At 38.2% G+C, this 21,140-nt stretch overlaps 2 protein-coding genes across 4 annotated transcripts; one reads left to right on the forward strand and one right to left on the reverse strand.

Annotated features, from left to right (window-relative positions):
• Positions 1-473: 473 nt before the first annotated feature.
• On the reverse strand, positions 474-12,018 carry ssrp1a (structure specific recognition protein 1a). 2 transcript variants are annotated; one of them, XM_056770193.1, is made up of 18 exons: positions 11,880-12,018; positions 11,463-11,518; positions 10,634-10,819; positions 9,630-9,735; positions 7,663-7,856; positions 7,492-7,592; positions 6,588-6,717; positions 6,148-6,251; positions 5,398-5,526; positions 5,051-5,272; positions 4,668-4,740; positions 3,375-3,504; positions 3,235-3,280; positions 2,965-3,100; positions 2,520-2,687; positions 2,038-2,132; positions 1,106-1,283; positions 474-961 (listed from the first exon to the last, which is right to left on the reverse strand). In XM_056770193.1, exons 2-18 carry the CDS (start codon positions 11,514-11,516, stop codon positions 881-883), a joined length of 2,133 nt encoding a protein of 710 aa, XP_056626171.1. In that variant the 5' UTR covers positions 11,517-11,518; positions 11,880-12,018; the 3' UTR covers positions 474-880. The 2 variants fall into 2 exon arrangements, with proteins under 2 accessions (XP_056626171.1, XP_056626172.1); XM_056770194.1 differs by lacking the exon at positions 11,880-12,018 and adding an exon at positions 11,671-11,826.
• Positions 12,019-13,366: 1,348 nt separating this feature from the next.
• Positions 13,367-20,848, forward strand: clcf1 (cardiotrophin-like cytokine factor 1). 2 transcript variants are annotated; one of them, XM_056770196.1, is made up of 3 exons: positions 13,367-13,711; positions 19,725-19,885; positions 20,338-20,848. In XM_056770196.1, the coding sequence occupies exons 1-3, from the start codon at positions 13,696-13,698 to the stop codon at positions 20,839-20,841; spliced, it is 681 nt and encodes a 226-aa protein (XP_056626174.1). In that variant the 5' UTR covers positions 13,367-13,695; the 3' UTR covers positions 20,842-20,848. The 2 variants fall into 2 exon arrangements, with proteins under 2 accessions (XP_056626174.1, XP_056626173.1); XM_056770195.1 differs by lacking the exon at positions 13,367-13,711 and having other exon boundaries at positions 19,595-19,885.
• Positions 20,849-21,140: the final 292 nt, after the last annotated feature.

Raw genomic sequence — 21,140 nt, forward strand, 5'->3', positions numbered from 1 at the left:
TCAGTTGACCTTCTTGCAATGACAATAGATCAAAGACAATTCTTGAGGTAGATTTTCATATCATCTGTAATAGGTTAACTACAATTTTTCCACAGATCATTCAATCGATCACTGATTCATTGTAAACATCCCAGAACCTCTCATAATATTCTAGTTGCTTAACAAAAACTTCCCTTAGGCACACCTTGCCCCATACATTTCTGTAATTGTTTTGCATTAAAGGCCTCCCTATACTTGAATTGGTTTTGTGTCCATACAAAATAAGTGAATGGGTGCCGGCGCTGTTTGGTAACCAACGGTTTGTGTTCTGCAGAAGAAAGTCATACAGGTTTGCAATGACATGAGTACATTTGAACCTAAATTGATGCATTTCAAATCAAGTCTAGTGTGCTTTGTAGTAAGCCAAGTTCCTAGCGTTTATTTGGAGTGCTGAACTATAAATTGATGATTACTGACCACACATGAGAAGGTGCTGAATTGCTCAATTTTATTACAATTCCTGAATAACTTTTGATAGCTTAAAGTACAAAACTTTATCAAAGCATGACATTTTCTGAAGTGCAGTTTGTCTAGAATGAAAATGGCAAACAAAAGCCTGTAAAAAGCCTCTACACAGGCAGTCCTAACCACACTTCCCTGAATAAATGTCTGTCTAACAAACGTGGAAACAAAACTCTGAGAGCTTTACAGAAGATGCTCTCTGTAGAGAAAAAAAAAAAAAAATGACCCGTCGTCTTAATGTTCTTAGTCCGGATGAAAAAACAGGTGTAAAAATGTGCTTCGAATGCACACAGACCGAAAGTAGAAAGTCTTGGTCCAAATAACCATCACGTATTTGTTTGTGTAACCTGAGCTGATGTGGAAATGTCTTTGTGTAACATTAGTCAGACCCCGACTCGTCTCCAGAGCTGGGTGGCGTGGAGAGGATTTCCTCTTCCTCCTCATCATCATCATTAGAAGCCTAAGAAAGATAAAGACAGTCATTATTTACTAACCCTTGATCCTAACCATTTAAATCTTCTGAAAACATAAAATAGCTTTAAGAAGCCGTGGCTGCACTGTTGAATTAAAACCTCCAATAAAAACAAACACGTCCATCACACACCTTGCGCTTGCTGCCTTTACCGCCTTTGCCGCCTTTGCGGTTGTCAGATTCCGATGAGCTCTCCTCACTGGAGATGAACTCTTTGCTCTTAAAGCTTTCGTTCACACTTTCCCTCTTTCGCTCCTTTTCTCCTCCACTCTTCTTAGCATCCACCTTGCCTCCTTTCTTTTTCTTTTCTCTAGAAACACAAGTGTCGACTGTGTCAGCATAAAATCTGTGCATTCAGAATTCATGTCAACGTAAACAAAAAAAAAATCACCTTCTAATTATATTTATAAACACTTTTTAAAGCAATTTCACACCGATTAATGTAACTATATTGTGGTAAAAAGGCTCAAGCAGATTACTGACAAGAACCAACTCAAAAGACCACAAAACAGAATCAAGATCATGTGAGCAAGTTTTACTCTAACAATAGCAATAATTACCTCATGAAATATTGTTACTGGATAAAGCATACAAGTGTTTTTTTTAAATTGGAAAATAGTTTTCTGAAAAGTGTTCTGGAACGATGCAAAGCAAAAAGTGCTAGAAGATTGTGTAATGCGTTGGAGAGACTTCTAGAGTGTGATTGACAGAGATCTAGAATGAGATATGAAGTGTCTTTGAGTGGGATCTAGAGGGACAGCCTGGAGTACGATCTGGTTTGAGACTTATAATGTGCTGGAAAGATATCTGTTGTGAGATCCGGAATTTGATGGAAAGGATTAGTTATGAGATCTAGAATGTGCTGGTGAGAGATCTAGATTGAGATGTAAAATGTGTTGGACAGAGATCTAGAGAGTTTTTGAGATCTGGAATTTGCAAGAGAAAGATCTGTATTGAGATCTAGAATGTGTTGGGGAAATTTGTAATGCTTTGGAGAGATGTTACGGAGAGAGATCTAAAGAGCTTAAGAATGAGATCTGGACAGTGTCGGAGTATTTGCTCACTTGATATCAGCAGACGCACCACCTCCAGTCGCTTTATATTCTTTCATAGCTTTTTCATATTGTCTTTTGGCCTCTTCTGCTTTCTTCGCCCACTCCTGTGAGACAGATCCGACACAGAAAATGCAGTTTTTCTTAGAAGTCATTTCACTCTGCGTATCACTTTAGCATTATGAATTCATTTCGAAATCATCTGAGAATCAATAATACAAACCACAGAAAAATAAAAAATAAGTGGCATCATTTGGCTAATAAATGTATTCAGTGGTACATCAAACTCGCATTGCAAGAAAGATCTCTGTGCATAAAATATTAATGTTGCCACTGAGCAAAACAATGACAGTGTTATTTAGATGTGTTTTTACCAAAGTCGTGAAAATCAGTTAATGTTGAAGTTATGGTCCAGAGTTCGATTTCCTGGATCTTTGTTCTTTAAGTAATGTCAATACGTTCAGGTTCCAGGTGTGAGTGTGTGTGTCACTGACCTCTTTCCGTTCTTTCCCCAGTAGTTTCCACATCTCTCCAGCCTTCTTTGAGATTTCAGTCACCGAGATCCCAGGATTCTCACTCTTGATTCGCTCTCGGTTGCCGTTGAGCCACAGCATGTACCCGCTCATCGGCCTCTTAGGAGCACCAGGGTCCTTCACTTTCTTCTGTTGTACACAGACAGAGGAATAAAGCTTTAATAAAAAGTCTACTGTTGGGATTAAATGCCACATTTGTCCTACAGAGCCACCCAGACTGTCATCGGAGTAAGAACTTCCTGTTTTGTTACATCAGCGTGCAGTCCCATCAAGCCTATTAACTTAAATGATGAAGCATGGAAGATCATTGTGAGCATTTCTGGGGACTTTGATTCGCCCTGATAAATTTGGTTTGGAGTATATGCAATATTAGTTGGATTCCAGATGTCTGTGATTTGTTGCGGACCTCTTTCCGTGGTTTTCTCTCTTTCTTTTCCTTAACCACTTTCTTGGGCTTCTTTTCTACTTTCTTCTTCTTGCCTTCATCCTCACTTTCTCCATCTTCTCCTTCACTTTCGCTCTCTGAGGCGTTACTGTCATACCTGCACAGAAATATCATTATTATTATTAGACAGAATGGAGTAAAATTTCTTTTGCAAGTTTAACATTATGAAAAAAAAATTTGAGCCTCCAAAATCGTGTTAATATGTGCTAAAATAGCTTCAGTCTCACTTACTCTTCTGCAACTTCATCACCCTCCTCTCCGGGGTTAAAAGACTCATCTACAGAAACAAATAAGACATTAGGAATCTGCTGCGACCACTGTACAAGCCTCAAACATGGCGATTTAGCTTCTTGTTCCAGTGCATCAGTTACCGCTGTCGCCCTCTGATTCGTCGCTTCCGTCCGCCTCCTCTCTGATCTTGCCCTCTTGTTTCATTCTCTCCAGGTAGGCGTCATGCGTGTCTTCATCAGAATCGCTGTACCCTTCAGCGCCTTTCATACCCTGCAAACAAACAGTTTGATAAATAATGGCAAGTCTAAGGCATGACTGCGGGTCGCTGTGGCCTAGAGGAAGTTGATGCATTGAAATGTGTCGCCACCACGGGCACTTTAGTATAAACACTTGCGTGCACTGATCACAGAATTAGAGGTTCAAAAGCCCTTCCTGCTTATTCCCACGAGGGCCCATCCATCAATGAAATGGATTGTTTATTTAGTTAAAACCAGACTCGGATCGCGTACATACATTGTGCACGGAGAAAGCTCTTAACTGTGTATTAGATTTAGAGAATATGCAGAAGAAATCATCAACACTTCTCAGTCGGAACACATTGTTCAAGGGATCAAAAACCAATTAGTTGTGCATTAAGGCTATGTGATATCTCTAATAACTACGATATATAATTTTTTAAGATGCACTATTTGGCTATTAAATTGCAGATATTTTCAGTAGATTAAATTTATACCACACAAACGCTATAATACTGTCTCAGCTTCATAACTATCTGGGTAAAAATAAGCTGAAATCAGTTAATAAACAAGTACATAATAAATCTATGTTCAGTTTTGTCTCCTTACCGATTCATAACGGTAAGCGGTAAACCGTGGTTCACGTTCCTGCCAAATGTCAGTTTTACTTCATTTATATTTGTAAATACATGTTAAAATGACTTTTAATAAATACGCCGTGTAGGACACACTCCTTCTCCTAACTGCCACGTACAGTACATGTCAATGAGAGATCCAAATGGATGTGATGACACACAACCCATACATATACCACATATAGCTCAAACCATCAGACTCATCCGCAGAGATGAGCAGTACCAAAGCCCAACACAAAGGAAAGTTAAATAATTCATTAAAATGTGCAAATCAGCACTTCTGAACAGTATATTTCAATTTACCTCTTCAAAACACTGATTCGACTGGCTATATAGGGTCATTGATGACCACAAATGACATTTATACTGCTTTAAAGTGTTTTAGTTAAAATATCTGGTTTATTACTAGGTACAGTTAATTGATATAAGTGTATATTATGCTCGCAATAGTTCATATAAAAGGCCATACCATACAATTTTCATTGTACTCATTTAAATCTTGGGAATGAATAAATAAAATAATCTGAAAACTAAAAAAGTAGTCCTAAATTTAGGTTGTTACCTCTTTAACTCCTCTGTTCTTGATGTTCAGTTTCTTTGCATTGACAAAGTCAAAGAGTTTCCCATATTCTTCCCTGTATAACACAAGTCAGTCAGTCCACTGTATCCTTAAACACAATACTCAAAAAAAAGAATTGCATTTCTAACCATTCAAATTAGCTTAACATTATATAAAGCACAACAGACTACTATTAAGGTTCAGAAGAAAGTTATTATAAAGTACACATAAATCTCATTTGCCCAAAATCCTAACATGACACACATATTAAATTCTTTATGATTTACAGACACTGTTGTTGTGCATTCTCGAGCAAATGCTATCAGAAGAAAACGGTCTATAGCATGTGTAGGCCATTACGAGGGATTATGGGTATTATACTTTACCTCTCAATGTTGCTGAAGGTGTACTGGTTTTTCTGCTTGGTCTCTATTTCAAAGTCAAAGGAGCGGGTGGTGGTGGTCCCTCTAGCAAAGTTGACACAGGAGATCTCCTCAAAGCGCAGGTGAACCGGGGGCTTGTGCACATAGATGAAGCCTCTCTCCAGTGGATACAGCAGCCCTGAGCTCGCTTTATACGCACACGTTATACACTGAGATCCTGAATGACTGCAGACACAGAGAGAAACACTTACATATTACTATAACTCTAAAGACCTCACATTCGAAGAATAAAAACCCTAGGTGGTATTTCAAAAGAAAATCTAGACTAGGAGTATAGTTGTGTGTTTTACCCTTGAAAGTTTCCAGGCACTGTGATCTTTCGGTTGACTAAAGCCTTCATGACCCGACTGACAATCTCGTAAAGAGGACCGTTCATGTTCTTACTGAGCTTCCCTTCATACCGCTTCTCCACCTCATCCCTAAAGAGAGAGAGAGAGAGAGAGAGAGATTTAGCAAAGCTGACTGAGAATTTGAAACGAATCGGTGCATTTGTTTAAGATAAATATCCATATGGAGAGTGCCATTAACGTTAATGTCTAGCTTCTGTTATCCCTCGGCTGCACGTGAACCTGAGGCATGTTTGTCTGGCAAATGATGCAGATGTGTCGTAAGTTCCGGTGGCGGAACTCTGCATTTTTTGTTTTGATCTAATGAGATATGTCTCCTATGTGCTGGAGCTCATTTGCCATAAAAACAAGCCTCAGTCGAGGGATAGCTGACAAACAAATGCATCGATTCGCTTCAGAAGACTGATGTTAAGACCACGGAGCTGTGTCGAGCAGTTCTTTGATCGATGGATGCACGTTTTGGAGCTTAATAAAATTGTCCCCCATTCACTCCCATTCTACCGCTTGGAAGAAAAATAATACATGGTATTATAACTCTGACTGCATTATTCTTCAAGACGAAAGTCATATTCAGTCAGAATGCTTTGAGGGTTAGTGAAACATGGGGAAATTTTGTTTTGCCACTGAAATATCGCTTTAACATCTTACGGAAGACCCGCTTCCATGTTGTCAGATGGCCGAAAGTATACTCACTCGCTCATGTTAAGAGTCAGGCTGATATCTTCATCTTTGGTGAAAAGGAGAATGAGGAAGTGATAGCGCGTCTGACCCTGTTTAATGGGTGGGTCTAGACTGATCTGAAAAAGAAAAACAATCAAAACTTGATAAAAAATGTCAGCTTTGATTTCATTTTTATATAAAAGATACATAACAAAATCTGGCCTGTTCTGTTGAGCCCAAGTAGAAAAAGCATACTTTAACATAAATTCTGCTTTGAACCAGCAGAGGGCAGCAACACAACAACATGCAATAAAAAAATTAAGGGATGATCTTTAGGAATAATCAGTCGTCTTTAATTCATCCTACATGTCTCCAAAAATTGCAGTGTATAATTATCTATATTTCCTACATCTATAGAATGAATTGACATTAAGCATGATTGTGTTTAATGAACGTATGAACAATCAACTCACCACAAAGAACATCTGCCTCTGGTCCTTGTGTGGCAGCAGGAAGAGACGCAGTACAGTTGTGTAGGGGATCTTATAGTCAAACGTCTTACCGTGCAGGTGGAGGAAAGAGGGGTAGATACGGATATCATACCTGAGGGAAAAACACTAAGTCAAGCCAAATGATACAAAACTAAAGTAGAAGTCAAGCATCATTTACAGAATATTAAAATCGTTACGCTTTTATAAAGAAAATATTCATTTTCAACTAAATTTAGCAGACTCAAAATCCACACAAAAGGCGACTAAATGATCTGTGTCCACACTAGTTAGCAACTGACTAGTCTACATCACTGAATTCCATTAAAGGGGTCATATTACATGGCTACAATGAATATTATCGTTTGTTTTAGATGTAATGCAATCTGTATACACGAAAAACGCTGTATTTCAACAGTTTCAACCTCTCTGAAACGGGCAGATTTTTTACAAAGCTCATCGCTCTGAAAACCGAGGTGCGCTATGATTGGCCAGTTAACCAGTGCGTAGTGACTGGTCGAATACTGTAAGCGTGTGACGGAAATGTACCGCTTCTTATCATATTTGGAACATCCGGTTCCAAAGCAATTGTACTGACAGGAATGCCCACCTTACTTGTGTATGTATTTGGGTGGTCTTAATCAAATCACACCACGAACTGATGTAGATTTGTGGGGGTGTGGTTACACTATGGATTTCAGGCAGGTCTGGGAGAGCATTCGCTTTTAGATAGAATGCATTTTGTGTTCCGACACTTTCATTTTTGCAATTTTACATGTCCAAAACATTAGCGGGCAACTTATAACACACCAAAGACACAGAAAAACATGTATTCGCGCCATATGATCCCTTTAAGTGTAACGATCTGTGTTGGAATGTGTGCGTTTACCTTCCTCTCGGTGTAAGGCACTGAAGCTCTTTGAATATACACACAGCATCTCCAGTGGCTTGGATAACGTCTGCCTTCGACAGAATATTCTGAGCGAATGCCTGTGAGACAGAAAGACAGTATCAACAGAGGTTCATGCGCATGCACACAGAAGTGCTTACTTAATCATACCTCCACAGGGTCTGATCCATCATCTCCAGTGTTGGGTGGGACATAGAAGCGGACCTCCATGAGCGACACCTCCGCATCATCGTTCTGATGGAACTCCAATGTCACTTCGTTCTTTCCAGTTGCACACTGGGAAACGCTGTTCAGTGGGACCTCAAACGCGGGACTGTCGTTCACGTCGAACGATAACAGCGGCCCTGGGTACACAAATAGACTTACTAATAGTACGCATGGTATATTGGCAGGGCTGTACAGTGGAACATGAGTCGCACATGTTACAAAAAAATCGGTCTGTGTGAAGAATAAATTTCATAGTGTAGCAAGCGTGCAATACAGTTTGGCTGGTGTATTAGACAGGGCAACTAATTGTGTGATGTGTGTTTATTATTGTGCTTGCGTGACTGTGAGGTTAACTAATAGTATACCAAAGTTTTAAAACGCCTACATGGAGTCCATTTTTCTAGCGCCCTATGATCTGCGCGATGTTGGATAACATGTAAGAAATCACGAAAGCTTAATTGAATGCCAAAACATTCAATTAAGGATCCATTGGCTCTTAGAGAGAAACAACACAAGCGCCAAATAAGTGTTTTAAGAGCCAAATAACATGAATTTACATTTTTAAATGCCATACTTTTAGTAATCATGTTGTGTGTACATCTTCCCTCTCATAGGTTTTGCTCACATAAAGTTTTTCAAGTTGTTCTTCCTCAAAAGCAAGGCCATACTTTTCATGTTAATTATGAAATGTTAAAATTTTCAGAATTCCGCGGAATAGTATTAAATGTGTTTATATTTGTCCACAAATATAAATGTGTGTAAATATGTTCAAATAAAGAGTTTGGTTCCAAAATGAGATTGATGTCAACTGCTGTTGGTTTGTTTTGATTTTAGCCATAATTACCAAAAAATAAAGCTAACCAACACAAGAAAACATGATAACATCATAAAAAACATGATTTTTTAATTCTTTAAAACAGACTCATCTCATTTTGGATTTTTTTACATTGACAACTGCTAAACTTTGAATACACTAGATCAAATTTGTACTCTGAAATTAATTTGAACCAACAGAAAAGGTGCATGTCAAGACCATATTAATATATTATATACTGTATGAAAGAGTAAACATTGTATTGTTTATAGAGTTTAAAGCAAAAAAGGGTTTGTGTTAATACGTTATTGTATTGATTTTAGTTTGTAATAATGACATTTTTTGCGCATGTTTTTTCAAAGTCCCAGTGAAATAAAAAATGGCACTGCCTATTTTTTCATGAAATGTTGAAGAATTTAGTAAATATATAGTAATAGTTACTTAATGTATGTTAGACGCTTTGGGCGGAGCATCCGTCAACTCCTCCCTTCAACTGTCAGTCTGCTGCCAGTTCCATTTCAAAATGCAACGGCTGTTTTTATACATCCAATCATCTTTCTCATTAGAGATTCAGTTTCACTCGGAAATGTAAGAACACGGAAATAAATAAGATTGTAACTTCCAGTCACAGGGACTTAAAAGATGATGACAGCTGTTTTATAATTTTGCTTCAACTGTTTGGCCTGTGCTTCAAAACTTTAAACCTCTGTAGCACTGGTGCCTAAACTACATACAGCCCCGTATATTGGTGATCAAGCAGTTTCAGCTAATGTTATCTTTTTATTTGTTTTGTCTGATTTGGCCTAGAAAATTTGTGCTGTCAAATCGATATATCATGATTAATCGATTCCAAAGTAAATGTTTGAATAAATAATAAATGTGTGTGCATATTTATATGTATATATAAATGCACACACATACCCAATAAAATTGTGTATACATTTACAGAAATATTTTTTTTTTCAAATCGATTAATCGCGATTAATCAGTAAAAGATTAAAGTTATATTAAGTCTTATATTCACAGTAGGGTAAGGGATCTGTGCAGAAGAATTTGCAATATAACAGCAAATTTGTGCATCACCAAAAGTGTTTACCTGCAAATTTGGCCGTGCCCCAATTCCAGCCTTTCACACACATATCCTTCTCTGTCAACTCGAGCTTGTAGTTCGTTTTAAAAAATGCAGAAAGCTTCTCAAAATCCTGTGGAACAGCAAAGCGAGGGAGGCGATGTCGAGAGAAAGAGGGAGAAGAAAGAAGAGATAAACAAAATTACTTTCCATGAATCTCTCCCTCTGATCCAGCACCAGGGTCATTAATAAAGAGAGTTGGCTGCGTTGCTCGGCCCTCTGGGAAGGCGGAGGTGAGCGTAATCCGGCCGGAGGCTGATGCGGAGCACGTTCAATCAGTCTGTTTATTTATCCACCAGTCCACAATCACTTCCACATGTCACTCCACCAGGTGTGTGTGTGTGTGTGTGTGTGTGTGTGTGTATGATGTCCATCTGTGCGCTAATGAGTTTGGCACTGGGTTACCGAATCCTTCACGATGACTTTAAGATTACACAAACCAGCACCACACACACAGACTGCCCTGATCATCAAAACATTTCCTTTTCCTCTAAAGCACAGATAAAACAATTACAAAAATTACTTTAAAGTTAACTGCTAAATAACAGATCTAAATATAAAGAGAATGCACAAACACACACGTCAACTTTGTCTATGTTACATTTAACAGATATTTCCGGAGTTATGGTACGCTGCCTAATAATAAACACTGCGCATTATGACTTCATGCAAACACGCACGCAGCGCAAATCCATTAATGCAGGCCATTGATTAACCCCAGGAGAAAAGCATTTCTTGTAACATCTTGAATTACACATACACAAACGTGCACAGACACACAGGACTGATCTTCGGGCTAAATAATGTCCTATTCGATGAAATCATTTAAAGCTACGGAACTTCGTTTTTGCACCACAAACATCACCATTCGAGAAAAGTTATTTTTCCCTTTTAAAATCATATTTGAAGCCGAAATATATCACTAATAGGTTATAAATATGCAGCCAACTACATTTGACCAACAAACTCACTGTGTCTTTAAAGCCATCATATTTGTAGACGTGTCCGGAGCTGGTGGTCAGTTTAATCCCATGACCCAGACAGACCCGACGCCACTGGCCAACAGAGAGTTCATTGGCTTGAATACTGTCCACCTTCCCCGTCTTATTGCTTTTATAGACCACAGACTGCTTTCCGAACCTTAGTCTGCCATCATTCTGGAGGGGAAAACAACAGAATGTTTGTTGCCTTTAGTCTTCAATGCACTTTAAGTATAGATAACTTTCTCTTGTGTTTTCCATCTCAAAGGAATAATACATTTATCTACAATATACACATTCTGATACAATTACAATGCATAGTCAATACAGGTTTCTGAGTAAGTGTGACAAATGTTCTTGCAGTGCTTGAAAAACAAAGTATAGAAGTATACATGCATAATACGCAAATGTTTTGTATGGGTGGAATTTCCAGATGACAAATCACATTTGCTATCTGTGGAGTAACACTGCACTGTGATTTATAGATCTGAGACTGAGAACCATACTGTAGACAGAAATGGAAACAAAATGAGGTCATGTGACAGTTTAGAATGTTTATTATTGCATTAGCACCACATAGCCCTACACCTTTTTGTCCAAATAGTATGACACACAGTGTATACTGCAAAGTATGCAGTACAGTACTAGTGGTTTGTTTTAACAATAACCATTCACTAGCCGGCATTAATACAATGCCAGATTGCGACACCCAGTGGTCAGTTTACAGTAATTTATAGTCAGTATGTGTAACTGTATACTTAAACTTGCAAGATAATTTCCTGTAGTCTATTATCTTTAATGTTTGAGTCGTGTCACTTACCCATGAACCCTTTGCTTCTTGATAGATCTCGTTAAACTCCAGAGTGTCTCCCATCTCTAAGTATAAACGAACAAAAGATCAGAAAACCATTTTAAATACGTTTAGAACAACATCAACACCGTCAGTATTACCAGTAATTTATCTATTCAGAACCATCACACTAAAAGTTGTTTACTCATATGCTAATGAAGTTGGGCATTGACTGCACCTCAAGCGTACTGTGTTGCTTCGTCAAGCATCTTAATCATTAAATTCGCATTTGACAATGCCGACAGATCTGTCTAGGTAGGCAGCTCACTGGATTTTGTCACACAACCGCTGGGTTCTCACACTACTGCACATGTTGAGCAGATGCTGTCCCTTAGCCGGCTTCTTTAAAACGCCCTATTGAAAGATACAAACGTATTTAACACTTACTTTGGATGAAGATCGACTCAATATATGTATACGTGTGGTTTCCGGTATTGAAGGTATTTGATTCAACAACAGAAATAAGTGATACAATAATCAAGTATCTCTATTCTCCCTTTTCCCGCGTTCAACCTCCGGTTCTGAACACAGTCACCCGGAAGAAGTATTGAAAGGTCATCCGTTCCTATGACACCGCGTCAGTAAAAACGTCTTTCGTTTTTAATTAATTTTTCCTGTTTATTATTTTATAACACCATCAAAAAGACAGATTTCTTTTAAAACATACATTTTTAGATGATTTTTAATCGAAATGAAAGCATTTGAAAAGTTGCATTACATTACATTACATTTGTATTTGTATAATTTGTAAACCTTGGAAAAAATGAAAATAAATAAATAAATATTTTCAATATATACATTTAAATAAAGCTATAAATACAAACAAACAAATAAGCCACAGGGTGTTTAAATTAGTATATCCATACGCAGTTTTACATCTGCTGCCTATGTTATAATGGAAGTGAATGTATCATTTGAGGTGTCTTTGATCGTGTGGACGATTTATTTCAAGAATAATTTGCTATTTTAAAAGAAAGCCTATAATAATAAAAACAGATTATTTTTAGTGTTTTACACTGGAGATTAGAGATTATTTTCATTGACAACGTATTTCGATTTTTTGAACAATACAATCGTCGCATTTGGAAAGTAAAAACGTTTGGAAAAGTCAGTAATTGTTAACTTTTAACTTCACATGAGTAATAAAAGCAAAAAGGGGTGCGCCTTAACAATTAACACCAGGGGGCGCTAGAGCCACGAATCAAATACATGCCACCAAGTCACTTACAAGATCATAAGGGAAAGGTAGGCTGTTTAGGATTATGTAATAATCGACGTGTTAATCTCTTTATTTAATGCCATACCCTGAAATTAAGTGCTTACCTACTCATAAATGCCACTTACGCACTTCCGAAAAAACCCACGCATGTGTGTAAAATACACAAACGTACTTTTAAGTGGTATGTGGGGGCGGACTGTAAAAAAATCCAAAAAATCTTACTGTCAGTATTGGTAATACCAGAAGCATGAGACATAAGACGAACAATAAAGACTCACAATATCCACCATTATAAATAGGCCTACTGTCCCTTAATTGTTTTTTCAATGCCAAATTACATCACTAAATATAACCCAAAGGCTGATGCTGAGTCAATAAACAGATAAATCATGAAAAATCTGTTGAGAGTTCCTGCCAATTTGTCAAAATCTGTCAAATTCCTGTTAGATTTGCGGTTTAAGAGTCTCGTGACGGGCTCATTTACTTCACTTTTGAAAAGATGAATCAACGGTGAATCACTGAAGAGAAAGAATATGAGGAGGAGGAGAGAGAGAGAGAGGGAATGCAGAAGGAGGAGAGGGGGACAGAACTTTCTCTCAGGCATGTGTATAAAATCACTTCATATCATCGTCAGTCAGTCCGTCATTCAGCGAGTCTCACCGACAGCCGCAAAGAGCGAGCGCGTCACAGTCACCTGGACATCACAGAGAGAGAGATAGAGAGAGCGCGCGCCGGGGTTACTCTGGGCAGCTGTCAATCATTGAGTTTAATGAGTTTTAATTTCTCTGGACAAATATTTTTGTGGATACTTTGTCCAAAGCTCCAGACAGACGCACGGTGATCAAACGTTTGGGAAGAAGCTTTTGGAACAGTTGACTAAGCGGGAAAAGGGAGTTTTATACAATTAATTTAAATATATTTTCATAACCCGAGAAAGAATTGGGCTACTGATCAGAACGGAAGTAAACGATTCGATCCAGTAAAATGCAACGCTCGAAAGGTAAGTGAGAGTTTTTTTCTGAAAGCGGAGAAGATTTCGATAAACTGGTTTACACATTATTATTATAAGGCCTATTATTCTATAGAGAGAGAGAGAGGGGATGGCTTATAATTTTTTAATCAATTTTAATATATAGCCTATAGCTAAATATTTACAATGTCAGTTTTACATTTTAACTTAAATTCATTTACAATTAACCTAAATATAATCCGTCGTGTCATTTAATACAGTACCCCAACATTTTTAAATCAATTTATTTACATTTTTTGATCAAATCTAATTGTTTTCGGCTTTTAGCACTGCATAATCTGTAGGCGATTGTGAGATCTAAATTGATTCGTCGGTTCGCAGAAATAGAGCCGCTCGTCTCTTCTAGTCTAAATGTCTTAATATCAATATACGTTAAATATTACGATTTATGTGAGCGAAATCTCGCATTTAAAAGACCAGAATGGACAAAAAGAAGAGAAATTTGTTAACGTAACTAGTTCATATAACCTAGTTCTTTTCCCTTCACTTAGAACTAATTTAAATGATTTCTATGTTTTTTCATAGTTTAAATCAATAATAATAATAATCAAAATGTCAGCGCCAAGGTAAAAAATAATTAAATGTTAAAAAAAACTGTGTAATAGATGATTGTTGGAATATTGGATATTTTGAAGAATATTGAATTTACATTATTTTTATTAAACCTCAAGGCTTATCAACTATTTACATTAGGTTAACTTCCTTACACGTTATTTATGATCAAGCATTATTTTCTAATGAGAACTTTGTTCTCTATGTGCAGGATTCACAAACATTACACAAGAAAACAACTTTTCATCTAAAAACTAAAAAAATCCCAACAATGTCAGTGTCAAAGCTGGAAACACATTTGGACACAGGAGTACTGTTTGCCTTTATTCCTGTTCTCAAGTGCATTAGGCATGTGGTTCATGGGGCAAGTTCACCCCTGTCTTGTTAACCGACACTGATATGAGAAAGTACATGATTCATGTTAGTCAGGGTCTAAACACACAAACCCACACACATACATAGCACCTGTCTTCTGGGACCCGTGTCTGTGAAAGGAAGAAGGGTGTGTGACGAAATGATGCGATTTACGCCTGAATAAAGCAGCAGAGCAGACTGTCACGCTCACACACACACACACTCGCACACATTTTCTTTTTTTCCTCTGTTACAGTTTATGTTGCACCACATGCATCTATCATACCAATCACACACACACACACCAAACTGCCACATACACTCAAACTCCTTCAGATGGTTTCAGAAGAAAGAAACCCCAAACCATCAGCATGTCACAATGCCCCATGCATTTGCATTTTAATCTAGGTGAAGAGACAGTCTGGAAAAGACAACTGGTTTTTGGGAGGGAGGGAGGGAGGGAGAGAGAAGGTAAAGGGATAAAGAGGGAAGTGTAGGATTGAAGGAGAAAGATAGAGTGATGGAGGGATGAAAAGAGGGTTAACGCAGCCCAGATTCCCTCTAAAAAGAAGAGAGAGAGAGGGAGCACAGGGGAATGATATAAAATGAGTTGGTCACGGTTTGAACAGTTACACATGCTGTTTACATTTTCCCAAATTAACATGGCCCCTCGCTTCACCAAGCCCCTTTCTCTTTTCCGTGTATTCCCTTCTTTCTTTCTGTCCTTATTCTTTCTTTCTTTCCACGTTTGATCTTCCAGATTGGATGAGCAGATAGTCATCCTTTATTTACGGGAGAGGGTCATTGTAGGGGACGTTTAGTGAGAAACTTGAGTCAGAGAGATGGAGAAATGGGCAACAGGGGGAGGGAAGAGATAATTAAAAAAGGAAAAGAAGAAAAAGGAAGAAAGTTAATTACAGAGGTAGAGGAGCCCAAGAGAGAAACATTTACATTGTTCTGAGAGGATTTTGACAGAAGGAATGAAAGCGTGAGGGAAAATGGTCAGAGATGCAGAAGTGAGGAAAGTTCAAGGAAAAGAGGTTGAGCTGTAAATGCAGGTTTTATTGCGTTCCTTTGTCTTAAAGGTCCAACAAGGCCAACATTCCCAGGAGAACTTCCATTTATTCAGGTTTCAAACGAATTATCCACAGGGAGATTGAAAAGTGTATACCCCCTTGTAGAGATCACAGAGGGTAAGTGTGTGACTGAGTGATTGAAACACTGAAAGTGTGTGTGTGTGTGTGTGTGTGATGTTTCTTAAATCTACAGACTTCCATCATGTTTGTCACATGCATGTGAAAATGTTTGCACATGCATTTTGATTCTTACATTCATCCTGAGTGCCACCTAAAGTTGGCGTGTGTGTGTGCGTGTGTGTCTAGTCTGTGAAAGAATGCACATTTGATTGAGTGCAGACTGCACATAAATCTCTACTTTAACTGTACACAGACACACAACATGACCCTCGATTCTCGTACACACAAACACACACACTCGTTCATATGAAACATTAGCTTCTTTGTGAACTGACCGGCTATCATATGGACAGTGGAACTTTATATGATGTGATAGGAGAGAAAAAGTTTTATGTGATTGCAGCATAACTTTGAATTCTCTGTATTGTTGACTGGAGCCTCTGAGTCTCGTCTGTTTAGTGTTAACACAACGGCAACAAATCAGACCGAGAATGAAAGGCAAGAGGCTACGTGTGTGTGTGTGTGTGTGTGTGTGTGTGTGTGTAAGGAAAGAGAGACGAAACTGACTGATATACAGATTTGACATCATATCATTGCTGCCAGCTGCAGGGTTGAAGCAGAGACATACACACACACACACACACACAAATCCTGCTTAATGAAACCCGTAGTTATTCAATAAAGTCGTGGGGGATATGTTTCAGGGGTTATGTAAATATGCCAGAGCTTTGTTTTTAGAAACTGTTGCGCTTACAACCACATAAACAACAAGAGGGAAGTGACCGCGTGTGATTTTTGATTTCTGGGTTGCGTCTGTATTAATAAACTCACTTATAAATAAAAACAACATAAATGGCAGTTCTGACCAACAGGAAGTTAAATTATGGGTGGTTGTGAAGGTAAGCGGCACTATTTTTGCTCAGACCACTAGAGATTTACAGTTACATTTTGTTGTAAACCAGCACCTAATTACTTGCTTTGTCTATACAATGGGTGCCAGTGCTGTTCGGTTACGAACATTCTTAAAAATATCTTCTTTTGTGTCCTGTGGAATAAGGGTCAAAAAGGTTTGAAATAACAAGAGGTCGAGTAAATAATGACAGATTTTTCATTTTTTTGTGAATTTGTGGCAACTGATGCTGTGAATTTGAATGGAAGATTTTTTGTTAGAAAAGTTTAGTTAGTGTTCTGAAATGCCTTTTGTGATAATGTCATTGTTTGTTGAGATTTGTTTGTTTTTCCCAAGAGAGACTTTGCTTCTCAAAATTTTCTCCAGAAAAAAGACATAACGTGTTCAATGGAAATCTCAACAATCTCAAAACATGTGCTTAGATTTATACAGATATCAAAGTCACAGATTTCGGTATCCATGTCGCATCAAATTCTTCCATTGCCTAATCATCTATGTATATTTATTTTATAGCACTATCCATTCACTGCATGTTATTACTATATAAATTTATATAAATACATAATCTCAAATTAAAATCATACAAAAAGGTGCTTCAAAAGTTTTATCGATGCCATATATGAACCTTTTGGTTCCATAAAGAACCTTTAACATCTGAAGATCCTGTTTCACAAAAGGTTCTTTGGGCCGAAAAAAGGTTCCACAGATTATGCAAAGATAAGAAAGAGATGAACAGTTCTTGGTAAAAATGACAATAGTACTCAAAAGTGCCCAAGAACAGTTTGCTTTCCTGCATTCTTCAAAATATCTCATTTTGTGTTCAACAGAACAAAGAAATTTACAAAGCAATTTTTCCTACTTTGGCAGTCAATTCTTGCCCAGAACGTTTTGGTTACAAGAATACATGCAAGCAGGGGAAAAGGTTTGTGAGATTTTTGTTTCGATAAAAACTGACAAAGAAAGCATATATTCCACAATGTTTCCTGATGATTTGTTGGATCATGATTTGAGATCTCTCTGACATGCAGAAAGTGTTTTGGAACATTTCTGACCTCAGGTCGGGGAAAAGGTGTGCCTGTGTGAGTTTGTGTTACTAAGGCGTGTGTGTGTGTGTGTGTCAGGTGTTGTGGATGTTCCGCTGAGTTTGTTTCAGGAGAATTTCTCCCTCTTGAAGGAGAATGAGTGAATTAGAGGAGAAAGGAGCGGAAAAACAGAGAGCAACCGAGTTGAAAAGAAAAACTGGCAGAGCTAATCGAGGTTAATAAGCTGTTGTTATTTTGGCCGGGGGCAAAGAAGAGATAAACCACTTTAAAAGAAGGGGAGGAAAAAAAGGCGTGTGTGAGAAGATAAAAAGCAACTCGTACTGACGGGGGAAAAGAGCGAGAGGGATAAAGACAATGTGTGACAGGAAGGAAAACGCGTGATGAAGAGTGGTGCGAGAAGAAAGGACGGAGAAAAGCTTGATGGACGGGAGGATAGTGGGGGGTTCGAGAAAAAGAGACGAACGGAGATAAAAAGGAAAACGAAAGGGGTGGAGGTGCACCTATTTCACACCTGTTGAAAACACAATGCCTCAAACAAGTAATTACACATCTCTTACATGTTCCTCTGACTGCTTGACACAGGAGAGAGAGAGAACATTGGGCGAGAGAGATTGAGTGTGATGTGGCAGTGGACTCCCTCAGGCTCACACACACACATAATATGAGTACTCTGTGACCCTCTTAGAAGTTTGAAGGTTCATCATTTGCCATCATTTTCCCTGTGTGATGTCCGAGGACGTGGGGTGTAAAAGCGACCTTAGTTTGGCACCTTCACACACACTTACTCACAATACAGAAATATAACAGATGCTCTGCTTTGCGTACAGGCATGCACATACACTCAATCCAAACGGAACTACAAACACACATATCCAGACGCAGAGGACCACACGTACTAACACACGTAAGCTCTTACATTTACAAATATACAGTGGCCCCAGAACGTATCTGGATACTTAAAAATGAAGGTCAGTATTTTAAACAATTTATTATCAGAGTTAAGTGCATTTATTTTAAAGACAGATAACGCAAGCACGATCTTCAATCTCTGGTTGTCAAACTTAGTAGATCATGATGTTATGAACTATATATGGGTAGTTGACAGAGTAATATGCAAATTTGTCCAATGTTGTGATGGCAACAATGTATAAAAAACTAACAATGAAGATTTATCTATGTTATGCTATTTTATATGATAAATATTAATACAAATTAATAAAACAGTTTGAATTCAAAATTTTGCTACGTCAGATCATAGCAGTCTGTGGTTATTGACACACGTGGGAAATTAAAAAATCTATTAAAATGGTCTGAAGACCACTGTTATTTCTAATAAAAACTAATACATTTGTTTATGTTTAGAAATTTGTAAGTGTAAGTTAAATGTCCAAATTTTTTGGGGGGCCATTGCATTTTTACATTTTTATATTGTAATTTATCATAAAGACATTTATATAAATGATCTTAAATAGAATTATACAAAATACACTTATCTTCATAACTTTGTTCTTTTAAGAATTTACAAATCAAAATTGGGAGTAAATATAATGTCAAACTTTGTACAATCACCAGTGAAACAAAAAACACATCCTCATAAAAAAGTCTAATTTAAGCTTTTTTACAAAGTCACAAAACGATTGCAGCTAAAAATATATAAACCATATGCTGTGTTAATTTAATTCCTGCTCTTGGTAATTACAGTTTTAACTATGTTTTCTCCATATGATTTGTTTTATTTATTTTGAGGAAAAAGATGATAAACTATGATAAATCAATTATATTTTGACAATAGGAAAATAAAAAAATTGTATTCCATAATGAATTGCTTAGAGCAATGAGCATCATTTTCAATTGTGCATTAATAACACATCGGCATCAAACTGCAAACCCAGCACTGAAATCCCCGCTCTTACCGCTTTTTATTTCAGTCTGTCAAGTTCTCTTGATGCTGCTATTGGCTGCTGCGATGGGGTGTGGCCAGGTGCTGGACCGCACGCTCAGTCTGTCCAATGAGAGGAGCTCGATAGAAAGAACATACGAGCTGACTAAATACCTGGACCACCAGCTGAAAGAAATCAGAGACACTTACGTAAGATGTCATCTGTTTATATGTGTGTGTGTAAATATATGTGATCTGTGCGGGTGTTTCTAAATATGAGGTTTTACGTATATAAATGTTTTTCTTGCAAATGCACTTTCCCCCTGACCCCTTTGTATTATTTAATTTCCTCTTGTCTTAAAATGAGTTGTAGCTCATATTTGCTACCTTGCCAAATTATTATCAAGCATAAAATGTACATCTCTCTTTCCTGTGTTGACATTTTAAAACTAATATTTTTTTTTTTTATTGAATTGCTATATTGTCATAGAACAACCGTTAAGGAGATAAACAACTCTTGATTTTCTACCTGATTTAAACAGGTAGAGTTTAAAGTATGGCTATATTTATATTTTAGAAAACATTTTATTATTATAATTTTTTTGTCAACTTGTAAAAGTACATATATCTTTCTAATGTTTTTTCTACTATCTGGTCTACAGTTATCTTATCTTGGGCCACCTTTCAGCGATCCTGGCTTTTCCCCTCCACGTCCGAACAGCTCCGCTTTATCCGTGCCCAGTGCGGCCACACGGGTGGACTTGTGGCGTGGACTGGAAAACGGTGCCCGTCTGGCCCAGAATCAGCGTGCGTACAGCGTCCTCCTTTGTGCCGTGAAGGAGCTGGCGCGCTCCACCTTGTGCCCCTACCTCCAGAGTTCCCTCCTTCACTTCTGCTCCGGCCTCAGCGGGTTACTCGGCTCAATATCTGGTTTGATGAATGCCCTGGGCTACACCTCACCTCCCTCAGGATATGCCACGCCAGCTCAAGGATACGCCCTGCCCATGTCACCATTTCAGGGAGTGATTGAGAACAGCCCCGCCCCCCTGCGGAGTTACCTGCCTCGAAACCAAGGTGTTCAGGCTACCTCTCGGGCAAGGGATGGAGGGAGCCGGGCGGATGTGAAGCGGGACAGAGAGAGGGAGAGAGCAGGAAAGGGGCCGTAGAGGGAGGAGAAAAGAAACTTGGACTGCGAAGGAGGAGGGTGGGAGGGAAGAGGGTACGGAGAGATGGCGGAAGAGGAGACGACTGCTAAGTTTTGATGAAGAGAAATCAACAAAATTGAACTATAATAAAAACGTCCACATCAACACCCAGAACTACACAAGTTTAAAGTTTGGAATTGGAGAAATGAGTCGAAAGGAGCCTTTACTCTTTTCCTCACCGTCTCTTCACCCGCATCGTTCTACACGTTCTATACAGTCATCTCATTCGGGTCTGTCTCCTCTATCCCTCCTCTATCAGT

Source organism: Triplophysa dalaica, chromosome 16 (genome assembly GCF_015846415.1).
Source record: "Triplophysa dalaica isolate WHDGS20190420 chromosome 16, ASM1584641v1, whole genome shotgun sequence".
Lineage (NCBI taxonomy): Eukaryota > Metazoa > Chordata > Actinopteri > Cypriniformes > Nemacheilidae > Triplophysa > Triplophysa dalaica.

What these genes read in the sequence shown, in the direction of transcription:
- ssrp1a (XM_056770193.1), bottom strand. Translation starts at nt 11,516, where the DNA reads ATGGGAGACACTCTGGAGTTTAACGAGATCTATCAAGAAGCAAAGGGT. An exon ending in ATGATGGCTTTAAAGACACA is followed by an intron (nt 9,736 to 10,633) that starts GTGAGTTTGTTG and finishes GCTGTTCCACAG; the next exon opens with GATTTTGAGAAGCTTTCTGC. An exon ending in AGAGGCAGATGTTCTTTGTG is followed by an intron (nt 6,252 to 6,587) that starts GTGAGTTGATTG and finishes TTTCTTTTTCAG; the next exon opens with ATCAGTCTAGACCCACCCAT.
- clcf1 (XM_056770195.1), top strand. Translation starts at nt 19,631, where the DNA reads ATGAGCATCATTTTCAATTGTGCATTAATAACACATCGGCATCAAACT. An exon ending in AAGAAATCAGAGACACTTAC is followed by an intron (nt 19,886 to 20,337) that starts GTAAGATGTCAT and finishes TCTGGTCTACAG; the next exon opens with TTATCTTATCTTGGGCCACC.